This window comes from Quercus suber, unplaced genomic scaffold (genome assembly GCF_002906115.3).
Source record: "Quercus suber isolate HL8 unplaced genomic scaffold, Cork oak 2.0 scaffold_119, whole genome shotgun sequence".
In the NCBI taxonomy this organism is placed as follows: domain Eukaryota; kingdom Viridiplantae; phylum Streptophyta; class Magnoliopsida; order Fagales; family Fagaceae; genus Quercus; species Quercus suber.
The window spans coordinates 2,101-18,541 of NW_027069584.1; the positions used below are offsets into that span (position 1 = coordinate 2,101).

Consider the following 16,441-nt stretch of genomic DNA (forward strand, 5'->3'; position numbering starts at 1 on the left):
TTAGAATACTAATAATTTTAATTTTAATTTTGTTAGAGGGAAAGGAAAAATAAGATTTTTGGAAGATTGAAAAAATTTTACACTCTTAAACTACCGCATACATATAGTAAAACATATTAATAAAATACACACCATTCAAAAAGAGCATAATATATTTTTAAAATAATTTTTATTCATTAAATTTTTGGGCCTTAATTAATAACAAAACATTCTATTGACCAATAGATCGAAGAGGTATATCGCTAGGTTAGAGGCCTTTTTCATTTTTATTATTATTCTTTGCAATACTTTTTTCTTTGAAACATTTTTTGCAATACTAGACAAAGAAATATAATATATTCTATTTCAGGGCCATTGCCTAAAAATTAAAGAAAACAAAGAATATCCATCAACCCTGCTAAGCATTGCATCACTAATTCAAGAAAAATTATCCGTCAACCCTTTTAATCTTTTGAAAAGTGACCCTATCCCGACATTCAAAAACCAGCGATTTGAAGTGCCGGGAAAAAAAGAATATTAAAGAACACCAAGAATATAAAATAAAAAAAATAAACATAAACTCAAACCCTACTAAGCATTGTATCACTAATCCGAGAGAAAAAAGAAAAAAAAAAAAAGGGAAAAATTATGCAAAACCCTATTTCTATATATACTTCACCCATGAAAGAAAGCCAAAACAGGAGCTACTTAAGAACCACATATTATTTAAGCAACTACTGCTGTCTATGCTTGTTTAGCATCCATGAAAGACGATAGTTCAAAAATAAAAAATAAAATTAAAACAAAGAATGTTAAAGAAAACTCAAACCCAACTGCATTATTGCCTCGCCAATTCGAGAGGACAAAGAAAAAAAAAGAAAGAAAGAGCAAAGAAAATTAAGGAAACCCCTCCTTCTATCTTCACCCATGAAAGAAAGCCAAAAGCAGGAGCAGAAAATCAAAGTAGAACCAAAACTCCAAGTTTATCATCTTTCACAATCATTATTAACATCAGGCTTCTCGATCGGACGCAAAGGGAAAAACTCTCTAGTAACCATTGTCCGGATATAGGTCTCGTCAACCTGCTCCATGTATGCCTCTTTCTTGAACTCTAACATGGCCGCCATGTAACCCTCAAGCTCCTTCAACTCCATGTTGTCTATGGACTTTTCCCACTCAGACTGAAGAATCTGATCACAAGCTGATGATGATGATCCCTCTGGGTTGTTGTTGTTGTGTTGGCTTAAGAAGCGGTCGATAACAGAGTCAGCAGTTGGGTGAGTGAAGGTGTAGAGTCTGTCTTTGGGAGAGAAAACGAAGACAGCGACATGGGCACCGCACATGGCGGAAAGCTCGGCGGCTTTCTTGAAAAGACCCTTGCGCCGCTTCGAGAACGTCACTATTCGCCTCGAATGCTTCTCTATTCTCTTCATCTCGATCTTCTTCCGCCCAGATGGCCGCTTGCTTTCATTGTTTTCAGCCATACTTTTTCGAGAGAGAAACAGAGAAACCCCACGTACAAGGAAACCTAAAGAAAAAAGGAATGCCCTTTGTGATATTGTAAGAGAGGAAACTACGTAGGTTTTACCGACTTTTATATATTGGTAAAGGACTTATTATGTTTCACCTTAGGCTTCAGTTTCCAGTTTCTTCAATTGTTTGCAGCGTGTACACGACGTGCCTTGCAAGTTAAAGATTTTATTTTAAAATAATTTTTTTTACAAGTACTATAAAGCACTCAAATCAACAGGTGTATAATAGAAAATAACTATTTACATATTTTTGCCTAAAAATAACTCACATTAGTGAGTATTTAATTATTTAAATTTACAAGTTTGTTAAACATTAGAGCATTGACATTAATGAGTATATAATAGAAAAATCTATACAATTTACTATTTTTTTTTCCTAAAAAACTACCTAAATTAGCCCTTTTCACTATTTTTTTTTAACTAGTGCGAAAACTACAGAATTTTTCAAGACACATATCAATACTTGACTTAAAAACTCAAGGTTCTCAATAAATATTTATTTCATAAAATTTACCTAAAAGAGAGTTTAATAACAAGCAACAAGTGTGCATGTGCTAAAGCAGAAAATAAAGTGCATATATGACTTTTATACAATTGACAATTTGACACCACAATTTGCATTTATCTCAAAATAGTCATGCACTAAGTTATACTACACATACTTTTAAGTTTCTCTACAATATTGAGCATGTTCTAAGTGAAGAGATAGATATTAAAATTCATGTGATACACCTTAAGAAAAAATAAAACAAGACAAAATAAAATATTTTTGTCTTTTTGCAAATTTTCAATGTTTTTGGATTTTTTTGAATAATCAAAACAAACTAAAAATAGAAAAAAAAATNGTTTTAAAAAATAGAAAACAAAAACAAAAACAGTTATCAAACATAATCTTAGGATCTAAAAGATGAAGACCATTGGTCAGTTCTTTGTCTTTTAAGTTTGGATTTACTGGAGAAACTATTACATAAGGTATATTCTGAAGCCTAGCACTAGTTCTCGACATGATCATCATATATGATATGCCTTAATCCTATCTTGGCTGAGATTCAGAGTTCACCTTCTAGGCCGCTGCTGCACCACCAAAACTGGGGCTTTCGCTCCCTTCTCTAAGTCCTAATGTAACAGGAGAGTCTGGTTCATGGTATTTACCCACAATAACTAGATCAAAATTGTCTGCCATCTTATGTATAACATGTCTTGTATCTACCCCTTGTCTCACAGTCTCCTTTTTATAGTATATTTTCCGTTTGCCCGCTATACTAGCCCAAAATTCATTCAACACTTCCTTGTCAAGATTTCCTTGATAACTGTTTGTCTTGTAAGTTGTAACCCCACACTATAAACTGAACCACTGTGAGGCTGACATTCGGATGCCCGGCCATCCGGATGCTATACACTAGAGCCTCTCGATCATCTGCACGGCCACCTAGGAAAAGCATGGCAATCCGATATGATGAATTGTCATTCAGAACGCTTGGGTTGCCACCAATTTGGCTTCGGTCAACAAGAGCTCCAATGGAGCAAGGGGCCTTCTAAAGAACATTTTTGTTTATGGTCCTAAAAGGAACGTTTGCTTTGGTTGTTCCATCAATTGCCCATGTTTTGTGAAGGGAACAATAATGATGCTTGTTTTCTGATCCACTGCAAGAGTGCATATATCATCATGCATGCTTGCACATTGTGCAATTGCTTTGAAGTTTTGTATCATAACACTCCCTTCGCTGTAACTCTCATAATGATCGAAGGCATTGCCAATGTGTCCAGAACAATATAGATTAGAAATTAATGAGTTGTTTTGCCTATCATGTTTTACAAGGATAGATGCTGCCTGTCCTGTGATCTCCATGAGCTGAACGACAGAGACAAAAATAGGGCTTTCTTTTGTGGGATTGGACAATACAAGAAGGTTAGTTAATGAAGATACATTCTCTTCTGAATGGATGCAGACCAGTATTCTGAGACCAAAGTTTTGGTCGGAGTTTGAGATTGTCCTCCTTGTGGAAGTGTCATAAAGGTGACGTATAAAAATTAAGGCCAACCCTGTTATGATTATCATGATGATTATTAAAAGCGTATATGTTTGCCTTGTTATGATCTGTCAATGAACAAACAAAGCAAAAGGTTAATGCGCCATTAACATTTTCTTACAAAGCAAGCAAAACTTCAGTCTTTATTTTTTCCTAAGATAATCATAGTTTTTTTAACTAAGCAAACAGAGCTTTACGAAAAGTACTAAAGTATAGTTTTTGGAAAGTATTGAATGTGAAAAGTAAAAAATGAAGCAAGCATTTAAATAAAATTAATATTGATCCTACAGATTCTTCACACTTATAATTGTTTCTTGTGTTACCTGGGAGGTCTCCCACGCACCATATATATAGAGAGTTCAATAACGCCTTTGCAACACATGATGAGAGTGAGTGTTAAAGATTCCCCGAAGGGCATCTTATAGTAGATCGATGGCAAAATGGTGCCAATGAACTCGCCAACGTAACCAGCAAAAATGACGATCTCCATTTTTGCTGTAGACATTTTTGCCATGGAAGAGAAAAGTGTCCTGAACCCTTTGGCAGTGCAGTAGAGTCGAAGTAGCAACACAGTACAAAGAATATCAAGCTTTTTTTATTAAGATTGCGCCTAATGTTGGCCCATTTGGCAAAGACAAGCCTAACACAAAAGCACCAAACCGAGCATGTTCGCCAACATACTCTGCAAGAAGTCTATTAAATAACATTATTAGCAAACGCAATGTGTGATACTATGTTGTGTATGCTGGAGTGAATGCGGAAGGGAAATCATATTGTAAGGTTGAATTTAATCAACCATCTAATTGGCTTTATTCCGTGACCAATTTGCTTGTAATTTAGCACTTAGTAATCCTGTATTTAGGTGAAAAAATTGTAAGGGTAGTGTGTGAGAAGATGTGAAGAAAAGCTCAAGAGTGTGCAAGAAAAATAGAGGTTCGCGGCTAGGGCTCGCGGGTGGATCGCGACTGGCAAGCCGCCAAAAGCTGGCACGTGAGAGGCACACTGGGAAGCTGAAGGGTCACGCCAGCTGTCATGCTACAGGACAAAAGTCCCAGGCTGGCCAGGCCGTTACGTCGCGACTTGAACTCGCGACTTGGACAAGCCGCGAGACGAAGTCGCCAATTTGCCCTGTTTGGCAAAAACTGACGTTTTGCATTCCCTTCTCACCCTACTATATATACACCCTTATACCCATCATATTGGTAGAGCTTCAAGAGAGAATTTTGTGAGAGAAAACCCTAGAGAAAAACAAGATTGCCTCATCCCCAATCTTTACCTTAGAGTCTCTACAAATTCCTTTACTCTCTTCCTCTCCATTGTCATACCCTTGAGAGGTTATTTACCAAATCCTTATCTCACCACACCCACGTCTATGAGAAGGTTCATTTGGTGCTTAGGGAAGCAGTTTGGGAAGAAACCAATGGTGATTGGTTGATGCTATGGGCTATAGCGAAATCCGGTAAGTTAGAAAAGAAAAAGGTTCGGCGCAACCTTGTTGGAGCAGGAGGCTTGGAGGGCTTAGGTACCTGGGTAGATTAGGCTTGGAGGGTCTATTGCTGTTCATGTATCCCAACTACATTTTCTAGTGGATTATTGACCGCTTGGAGGGCGGCGGAGAGGTTTTACACCGAGGACTTCGGTTTCCTCTTCGATAACACATCGTGTGTTGTCCGTGTGTTTGCATCTGTCTTTCCTTTATCTTTGCCTTATATTTACTGCTGTGGATGTGTTTATATTTGGCTTAGATTGTTTATCAATTCTGATATAAGCTTGTTATCATATTCCGCACATTAACTGTTTGATATAAAGCTTGAATTGGTAATTTTGTAATTTGGGGTCTAAACGTTCAAGGGTGTTTCATACCCATTTTGAACTTTCACATATAATAGGAATATTGTGAACATGAGGGTTACGTGGTTTAGTCTTGTCGGCCTACATTCACTGAGGAATCCCTTAAGGGCTACATCTTTATTGTATTATAGTGTAGTACAAATCCTATGTTACAATGAACCCTAACATGAGTATATATAGGCGACTAAACCCTAGACTACTAGTACAAGTAGGAATGGGCTTGGGCTTATTACATTGGGCTAATATGACTAATATATATCTCTAACACCCTCCCTTAAACTCAAGGTGGAAGTTTGATGAATGCTTGAGGTTGGATAAGCACGAGAAGATCACTTGGAGATGCCTTGAAGAATGTCTTTGAAGAAACCACAATGAAGAATGTGCCAATTGACCAATTTTGGAGATTCAAATGAAGAAATGGAGTCCAAAATCGGAATCTACGCGAAAAACTGAGCAAGATAGGTCATTTTGAAAATTTTAACATTTGGTCAAAAGTCAACGCAAAAGTCAAAGTCAATGATTTCTAGTTAAAGTCAACGGTCAGTGCTCACAGGTCAGATTCGGGTGGTTTGGGTCAACGGTCAGCTAGGTGACGTGGTGCTGACGAGGCGACACTGCTGACGTGGCTAGCAACGTGGCTGATGACGTGCCTAGGGCTGATGTGGCTTAGGGCGTGCGTGGCATGCTGACGTGGAAAGACGGCATCACCTAATGACATCAGCATGAGTTCTTCGGTGCATGACGGCACGTATCGGCACGTGGTGGCCAGATAGATACCCAGTTGGCGCGTGTAGGCGCGTGTGACCACGAATGAGGACCAGATTCTCAGGCCAAGTATGTCGGAGGACGACAAGGCCGTCTTAGCGGCGCGTGTGACTGATATCCTAGCTGAGAGTCGAGAAAATTCGGCGGCGCGTGTGAGAGTTCCAGGAGCCGTTGTCGGCGTGTGGTGGCACGTGCAGATGTCGTTGGCAATCGGGTTCCTGGGTTTTGGTCGCGGGAGGTCGTGGAGCTCTTCTGTGGTGTTGGTTTCATCAGGCGAAGCATGGATTTGCGCAGATTTGATAAGTTAAGCCACGGCTTGCTTGGTTGTTAGATTTTGACACAGCACAGAGCCATGGTGGCTGCGAGATGCTGTGGAATCTAGATCCAGCAAACAAACATGTGTGACTTCAGATGGTAGTATGCACGTGAGAATCTTCTTTACTGTGTAGAGATATTTGTTTGATGCCAAGAACGAAGTTTGGCTCTGATACAATGTTAAATAACATTATTATTATTAACAACGCGATGTGTGATACTGTGTTGTGTATACTGGAGTGAATGTGGAAGGAAAAACATAACATAGGAACACCGTGAACACGAGGGTTATGTGGTTCAGCCTTGTCGGCCTACATCCACGGAGGAATCTCTTAAGGGCTACATCTTTATTGTATTATAGTGTAGTACAAATCCTGTGTTACAATGAACCCTAACATGAGTATATATAGGCGACTAAACCCTAGACTATTAGTACAAGCAGGATTGGGCTTGGGCCTATTACATTGGGCTAATATGACTAATATATATCTCTAACAAATTCCATTCCCCATAACTATACAAAGGATGGCTATAAAACGACTTTCCTTAATGGGTTCTTTTACAGGGTGTAACTGACAATCCATATCACTAGTGGTCGTAGTAGGAAGAGCATGATGCAGTATTAAAGGGGCACCAATACTAGTGTTGGTAAAGGTTTGGTTGGGGTGTATTTCAGTGCTGCACCAACATTTCTCACAACAAATGCGAGAAACCAACAACATGCGTCACTTACTAAAGAAATGGAGGAAGCAAATTGACCAATTTCTGAATTAAGAATGTTGAGATTATCAAGGAGGCTGGTGACACTACAAAAAAAATGACCTATTGCGGCGCGCCAAAAAACGCCGCTGAAGCCCCAAAAACCGCCACTAAAGGTATATTTGACCTTTAGCGGCGGGTGCTATTGCGGCGGTTCTTCCCGCCACTGTTGCAGTGCCGCTATAGATCTATTGCGGCGGTAAACAAAACTGCCGCTATAGATACACCTTTTAGCAGCGGTTTTGGTTTATTGTGGCGGGCAAAAAACCGCCGCCATACAACGCTCAAATTTATGTAAAATGACTTTTAGCGGCGGGTATAAACGCCGCTATATGTACGCACCTTTAGTGGCATGTCTACCCGCCGCTATAGGGTTTTATTTAAATGATAAAATGTGCACCTATTGCGACGCTTTTTGACCGCCGCTATAGGTTCCTTTTTTTTTTTTTCCACTGGGCTTTAAAACCACTGTTTTCCCCCAAATATGTTGTTCAAACCTGTAATAATTTTAGCTCTACTTACACAATACCACAAATGTAATTAATTAACAACACTACAAATATCTCCAAACTAACATAATATTAACATAGAAATATATTATCAAATATATAACATTGTCTATAACCACCATCATAAGATTAACAAAAAAAGATGTGGTATTTTGAATAAAACAACCGCTCAAATTAAGCTAATACTACAATCAAAGTTCCAAAGTGATAGGGATGAAATAAAAATATACAATGGAAGGAATGACCAAAACGAATATTGCTTTGATGGAGGCAAAGCCTAGCATTATATTCCAATAACTTTTTTTTCCAACTCCATTGACTCACTTTTGTCATCAATTATGGAGGAAAGAATAGAAAGAGAAAAGACAGCCCAAAAGTTCACTATACAACTCATTATAGTATTCTTCAATCACAAAGCCATAGTAGAAAAGCATGTCATCAGTTGTGTCTTCTAAGTGAAACAGACATCATTATAGTAATCTATATGATGCCTGATAAGCATGAAAGAAATCCTCTAAATACCCCAGTAATTTCAATAATCATACAATACCATATCTATTTCTCTTTAAAAATATAAATGAAATGGAATAAAAAAAAAAACATAAATCATTCTCATAGATTTTTTTTTTTTTTTTTTTTGATAAATCATAAATCATTCTCATAGATCTTATGAACCGATCAATGCAATATCGAAAATGGGTCCCTTGCATAAAAATGAATCATGTGAACTAATCTAAAAATACATGTTATTACAGTATTAGTGCCACAGTACATATAACGCAAGACGACTTATCTAGGATCTACTAACTTTCTCATAATGCCAGAATATGAGAAAGCAATATATTCTAGAAATATCACAATTGTACTAACTTTTAGCCTTTTAGATCAAGCAGAAAGTACAAACTTCCAAGTTGGCATCCCATAAAGTAGACACATCTTTTGCTGTCCTCGACATGATGCCCTGACTCCTTATTAAACTAAAAGGCAACAACAACAAATACCATTTCCTTAATCTATATATTTTCCCACTTTAAACTACTACAGCAACCAACAAAGAAAAAACCCACATAAGAGATTGTATCATTTTTTATATTAGTACCATTTCTGCGGTTATATCTTTTGCAGCAGCTCCAGGACTCGCCACCACGCTTTAGAGCAAGAACTTGTCCTTGCATTGCATATCCGGCGGTACCTCCTTTTGAGCTTGCATTGTAACTGCATCATATATGAAATTCAAAGATAGAAACATAATATTGGTGACAACAATAGTTCTAAAGCTGAAAATTAATAAAAGAGAAACTGTGACTAAGCATCAACTAATTAAAAAATAACATGTATTAAGCACAAAATTCAAGTATTTATTAGAGAGAGAGGGTCTCACACAGGAAGACCTGGGCATCACAATTCCAGTATTGGGTCTCACACAGTACTTCTTTGGATTGTAGTCTTGCCCTATATATCAAACAAACCCATATCCAAATTTTCGCACAAATAAATATTAATAAAACCTAGAACACAAATAACAAAAAAAACCCACTTCAAAAACCACAAAAGGTGTTCAAAAAATTGGAAATTTGAAAGTGAATTATGTAGTATTAGTGTAGTACCTTGAAAGCCACATAGTTATCGGTCTTTATTGAACAGTTGCAAAGAGTATGAGACCTGCTTCCTCGGCTCAACTTTTTAATAACAATTATTATTATTTTTGTTCATGAAACAAAAACAAAAGGAAACAATTAGAGGCATAGAAAACAAAAGCACAGATCTGAAAGCAGAAAAATAAAATAAAATAAAATTTCTACAGAATTTGAAAAAATAAAGAGAGAAAAAAAAATTGAAAATTTAATTCTTTGCCGTCATCGCAAAACTTTCTGAGTGACCAAACATAGCATCATTGAAATATAAAATAAAATTAAAAACAAAATACACATTGCCACATTAACCTTGAGTTTAGTGTACTTATCATAGAGCTTCGAATACAGAGCTTCCATCTGCAAAAAATTAATAAAGCAAAATAAGAATTACAGAATTTAGGTAAAAATAATATAAAATAAAAAGGAAATCTTTAATTTCTGAACGTGTAGGAAGCAAACAACATAATTTTCATACACATTTGCAATTTAAGCAAATTCTCGAAATGGGTATATTTCTCAAAATGTTTAAATCAATTGTTTAAGACCCAAAATCAAAATCAAAATCCTTTGAATCTTACTAGCAATTAATCTATTAATTATCTATTTAGTCAAAACCTTATATCTACTGAAACCATCCTGGCAAAATAGTGACCACATTTGAAACAATGAAATATTCAATCACTTTTGTTATGTAATTAGTTTCAAATCTTTTTATTTTTGGTGGGGGAGAAGTTAAAATGAAATTAAGTGTACTGCATCCAATGAACTATAACAAAAAAATTCTCCACAAAAACAAACACGTTTCCAATAAATTAAGTGTTAACAGTAATAGAACAATTAAATGATTCCATGCCACAGAGAAAAAAAAAACTATTGGCTAACTTTGTTCCTTTTCAAAAAATTTACTAAACATAAAATAAATAAGTAACTTTTGGCTAACTGTGTGGAATCTAGAGCCCGTTTTCAATATACTAAAAGACAAGGAAAAGTTAAAAACTTTTAGAAAGCTTCTGTAAACTTTCAACAGCAAAATCAAAACTCAATTCTTATTTTTTAATAAAAAAGGAAAAGTTAAAAACTATGAAAAGGAGTATGACACTAGCTCTACGAATTCCCACCGTCTTTTTGTCTGATTGCTCAAACTAGATCTAATTCATTGCAATTAAAAAAAAAAAAAAACCCACCAAGAATAGAAATCCAAAACGCCACTGAGAAAAATCCCAGATGGGTTTCACTGTAAAAAAACCAAAATTATAGAATTTCAGAGATTTGAATCGGATCCCAACAAACTGAGAGACTCAAAAGAGTAAAAAAACATAAAGATCAAACAAATGGAAGAAAGAAGTTGTTTTATAAAGTAAATGTAATACCTTTATGACCAGCTCTATATGGAACATGTACATCCACGAAGTCTCACTGCACCCAAAAATCCAACAGATTCAAAAACAAAAACAAACAAACAAACAAAAAAAAAAAATCCGAAAGAAACTTCTGTGATTCAAAATAAAATTAATACAAACCTTTTTTTCCATTAGATTTAAATAAATAAAAAATCCAAAAGAAACTTTTGCGATTCGAAATGAAAATCAAATACGAATTGAAGAACAATTTGGAGAGAGAGTGACTGGAGAGGGAAAGGGGAGAACGGCTGCTGTTGAAGTGATAGACAAAGGCTGAAAAATAGGGTTAGTAGGGTTATAAAGCAAACCCAAAACGACGTAGTTTTGGAAATAAGAAGGAAAAAAAAAAAAAGCTCTTACAATGGGTCGAACATTGGCTGCCTGATGGGAATGCACACGTCCTTGCCGCTAGGATAACATGTAATTTCTTGATATAATTTGTACAGATTAATATTTAATATTTAATATAGAGATAGTAATAAAATAGCTCTTAATATGGTTCGAACCTGGATAAACATTCTATACATAAATATATTATTTATATTTTATAAATAATAGTATTTTCTATTTAATAAACATAGCCTACATGTTCATTCTATTTTCTATTTTAACAGTTGGATTTAAAGACTGTAATGAAATGTTCATTCTTGTAAATTATGGTCACAATTAAACGATTGAATTTAGAGAAAGGCGCGGTTAATACTTATTATTTAATTCATATTTTGAAAATCCAACCGTAGGATTACATGTTCTATATGTTCTTAACATGCATGCCAATTTTCATGCTAATCGGATGTAATTTACCATTTTCTTCAAACTCATCTTTGTGCATTATTTTAAACTGAAAAAACTTGAATTTAAACAATGATTGATGACATGGCTATTAATCTTTAATTACATTGAAATTTTCAAGCATGAAACATATATAAGGATAATTTAATCTAACGGTAGATTTGTCAAAATTCACAACGAATTAAGAAATATAGGGTTGGAATCAATTTACACTTGATGTAACTCTAAAAAATGTTACACCAACCAATAACTTATTTTGAATTCATATTTTCAAAATCCAACCTTAGATCACATTTTATATATGTTCTTAACGTGCATGCCAATTTTCATGCTAATCGGATGTAATTTACCATTTCATCTTTAAACTCATCTTTATGTGTTATTTTAAACTACAAAAACTTGAATTTAAATAATTGATTGATGACATGGCTATTAATCTTTGATCACCTTTAAATTTTGCAAGCATGAAAAATATATGAGGATAATGTAATCTAACGGTATATTTGTCAAAATTCACATCGAATTAAGAAATATAGGCTTGGAATCAATTTACACTTGATGTAACTCTAAAAAATGTTACACAACCAATAACTTATTGTTGAATTCGTATTTTGAAAATCCAACCGTTAGATCACATTTTATATATGTTCTTAACGTGCATGCCAATTTTATGCCAATCGGATGTAATTTACCATTTGATCTTAAACTCATCTTTGTGCGTTATTTTAAACTACAAAAACTTGAATTTAAACAATTGATAGATGACATGGCTATTAATCTTTGATCACCTTGAAATTTTGCAAGCATAAAAATATATGAGAATAATTTAATCTAATGGTAGATTTGTCAAAATTCACATCGAATTAAGAAATATAGCGTTGGTTCAATTTACACGCGATGTAACTCTAAAAAATGTTACACTAACCAATAACTTATTCTGAATACATATTTTGGAAATCCAACCGTTAATCACATTTTATATATGTTCTTAACGTGCATGCCAATTTTCATGCCAATCGGATGTAATTTACCATTTGCTCTTAAACTCATCTTTATGCGTTATTTTAAACTACAAAAACTTGAATTTAAATAATTGATTGATGACATGGCTATTAATCTTTGATCACTTGAAATTTTCAGGCATGAAAAATATATAAGGATAATGTAATCTAACGGTATATTTGTCAAAATTCACATCGAATTAAGAAATATAGGCTTGGAATCAATTTACACTTTATGTAACTCTAAAAAATGTTACACCAACCAATAACTTATTGTTGAATTCATATTTTGAAAATCCAACCGTTAGATCACATTTTATATTGTTCTTAAGTGCATGCCAATTTTATGCCAATCGGATGAATTTACCATTTGATCTTTAAACTCATCTTTGTGCGTTATTTTAAACTACAAAAATTGAATTTAAACAATTGATAGATGACATGGCTATTAATCTTTGATCACCTTGAAATTTTGCAACATGAAAAATATATAGGATAATGTAATCTAACGGTAGATTTGTCAAAATTCACATCGAATTAAGAAATATAGCGTTAGGTTCAATTTACACGTGATGTAACTCTAAAAAATGTTACACTAACCAATAATTATTGTTGAATTCATATTTTGGAAATCCAACGTTGAGACACATTTTATATATTTCTTAACGTGCATGCCAATTTTCATGCCAATCGGATGTAATTTACCATTTGATCTTTAAACTCATCTTTTGCGTTATTTTAAACTACAAAAACTTGAATTTAAACAATTGATGATGACATGGCTATTAATCTTTGATCACCTTGAAATTTTGCAAGCATGAAAAATATATGAGGATAATGTAATCTAACGGTAGATTTGCAAAATTCACATCGAATTAAGAAATATAGCGTTGGGTTCAATTTACACTGATGTAACTCTAAAAATGTTACACAACCAATAACTTATTGTTGAATTCATATTTTGAAATCCAACCGTTAGATCACATTTTATATATGTTCTTAACGTGCATGCCAATTTTCATGCCAATCGGATGCAATTTACCATTTGATCTTTAAACTCATCTTTGTGCGTTATTTTAAACTACAAAAACTTGAATTTAAACAATTGATAGATGACATGGCTATTAATCTTTGATCACCTTGAAATTTTGCAAGCATGAAAAATATATGAGGATAATGTAATCTAACGGTAGATTTGCAAAATTCACATCGAATTAAGAAATATAGGGTTGGGATCAATTTACACTTGATGTAACTCTAAAAAATGTTACACCAACCAATAACTTATTGTTGAATTCATATTTTGAAAATCCAACCGTTAGATCACATTTTATATATGTTCTTAACGTGCATGCCAATTTTCATGCCAATCGGATGAATTTACCATTTGATCTTTAAACTCATCTTTGTGCGTTATTTTAAACTACAAAAACTTGAATTTAAACAATTGATTAGATGACATGGCTATTAATCTTTGATACCTTGAAATTTTCAAGATGAAAAATATATGAGAATAATGTAATCTAACGGTAGATTTGTCAAAATTCACATCGAATTAAGAAATATAGGGTTGAGTTCAATTTACACTTGATGTAACTCTAAAAAATGTTACACTAACCAATAACTTATTGTTGAATTCATATTTTGGAAATCCAACCGTAGATCACATTTTATATATGTTCTTAACGTGCATGCCAATTTTCATGCCAATCGGATGTAATTTACCATTTGATCTTTAAACTCATCTTTATGCGTTATTTTAAACTACAAAAATTTGAATTTAAAAATTGATTGATGACATGACTATTAATCTTTGATCACCTTGAAATTTTGTAAGCATGAAAAATATATGAGATAATGTAATCTAACGGTAATTTGTCAAAATTCACATCGAATTAAGAAATATAGCGTTGGGTTCAATTTACACTTGATGTAACTCTAAAAAATGTTACACAACCAATAACTATTGTTGAATTCTATTTTGAATCCAACCGTTAGATCACATTTTATATATGTTCTTAACGTGCATGCCAATTTTCATGCCAATCGGATGTAATTTACCATTTGATCTTTAAACTCATCTTTATGCGTTATTTTAAACTACAAAAACTTGAATTTAAACAATTATTGATGACATGACTATTAATCTTTGATCACCTTGAAATTTTGAACATGAAAAATATATGAGATAATGTAATCTAACGGTGAATTTTCAAAATTCACATCAAATTAAGAAATATAGTGCTGGTTCATTTACACTGATGTAACTCTAAAAAATGTTACACCAACCAATAACTTATTATGAATTCTATTTTGAAAATCCAACCGTTAGATACATTTTTATATGTTCTTAACTGCATGCAAATTTTCATGCCAATCGATGTAATTTACAATTTGATCTTTAAACTCATCTTTATGCGTTATTTTAAACTACAAAAACTTGAATTTAAACAATTGATTGATGACATGGCTATTAATCTTTGATCACCTTGAAATTTTGCAAGCATGAAAAATATATGAAGATAATTAATCTAACGGTAGATTTGTCAAAATTACATGAATTAAGAAATATAGGTTGGTTCAATTTACACTTGATGTAACTCTAAAAAATGTTACACCAACCAATAACTTATTGTGAATTATATTTTGAAAATCCAACTTGGATCACATTTTTATATGTTCTTAACTGCATGCCAATTTTCATGCCAATCGGATGTAATTTACTATTTGATCATTAAGTGAGAAGGCAAAAAAAATAGTGGGAAATTTAAAGGTCTATTGCGGCGGTCCTACCCGCCGCAAAAAGGAGTACATATTGCGGCGGGTCATTGACCCGCCGCTATATCTAAGTTTAATGCCGCTAAAACAGGTCTATTGCGGCGCGTCATGGCCCGCCGCTGTAGTACGCCGCAAAATACTAGAACTATTGCGGCGGGCATATAAAACGCCGCAATAGATCTCATGTATAGCGGCGGGCCAAAAATGCGCCGCAATAGGCGACATATAGCGGCAGTTTTTGCACCCGCCGCAATAGGCCCGCCGCAATAGCTCGATTTTGTTGTAGTGAGAGTCCAAATAGGAGTTAGTGGAGGACAACATCCTCTATTGGCCTTTCTGCATTGTGGGTTGGAGAACTAATCACATGTCAAGTAGCATTGAATAAGATTGATGGTGAATGAAATGATAAATACAAATTGCGATTACTATAACCATACGGTAAAAGAGGCTTACTTGGTCGACCTCCATGGCTATGGGTGGTAATTGAGACACGATCTTCTTGGTAGTAGGTCTACTATGTTCTAAGCCATTAAGCATGGACTCACCATTCATCCAAATTCCAAATTAGGGCTCTAGATTGTTAAGTCCCACAATATTCAAATCTAAAGAAATAAGACAATTTGGATATGAATATCTAGATACTTGATCTAGCCTTCAAGCTATAAGTAGCTTTCTTGATCAATCTCCACTTTTAGTTCTTCTAAAAAAATCTTTACTTTGAGTACTAGTATTTTTTTTTTTATTATAGAAAGTGCTAGGTTTTTTTTTTTTTTTTTTTTTGGAGTACTATTTAATATATAAAGAGAAACACTTTCATGATTTCATCACTTATTTCAAGTAGGACAAAATTTAATTACAAAATTAGTTGTAGTGTAACTGCTTAAGGCTATAACCTTACTCAATAAAATAAAACATTATTACATATTTTAAAAATTTAATCGTTGAGTTGCATATTCTTTACGCTCTTAATACACATGTTAAATTTTGTGTAAATTGGATATTATTTATTATATAATCTATAAGCTCATATTTTATGGATAGTTTTAAACTACAAAAACTTACAATTTAAACAATTTATTGATGACATAACTATTGA

General features: G+C 33.9%; 2 protein-coding genes across 6 annotated transcripts; both read right to left on the reverse strand.

The window, feature by feature from the left end:
- Window positions 1-965: 965 nt before the first annotated feature.
- LOC112034709 (agamous-like MADS-box protein AGL61) lies at window positions 966-1,463 on the reverse strand. Its single transcript, XM_024067523.1, has one exon. It carries the CDS (start codon window positions 1,461-1,463, stop codon window positions 966-968), a length of 498 nt encoding a protein of 165 aa, XP_023923291.1.
- Window positions 1,464-3,211: 1,748 nt separating this feature from the next.
- LOC112034705 (uncharacterized) lies at window positions 3,212-11,051 on the reverse strand. 5 transcript variants are annotated; one of them, XM_065775788.1, is made up of 7 exons: window positions 10,895-11,051; window positions 10,745-10,790; window positions 9,703-9,731; window positions 9,348-9,444; window positions 9,124-9,248; window positions 8,840-8,955; window positions 3,212-3,609 (listed from the first exon to the last, which is right to left on the reverse strand). In XM_065775788.1, exons 2-7 carry the CDS (start codon window positions 10,775-10,777, stop codon window positions 3,521-3,523), a joined length of 489 nt encoding a protein of 162 aa, XP_065631860.1. In that variant the 5' UTR covers window positions 10,778-10,790; window positions 10,895-11,051; the 3' UTR covers window positions 3,212-3,520. The 5 variants fall into 5 exon arrangements, 4 of the variants coding, with proteins under 4 accessions (XP_065631860.1, XP_065631861.1, XP_065631862.1 ...); XM_065775789.1 differs by having other exon boundaries at window positions 9,348-9,419; window positions 9,684-9,731; XM_065775790.1 differs by lacking the exon at window positions 3,212-3,609 and adding an exon at window positions 7,678-7,728.
- Between the last annotated feature and the right edge of the window lie 5,390 nt (window positions 11,052-16,441).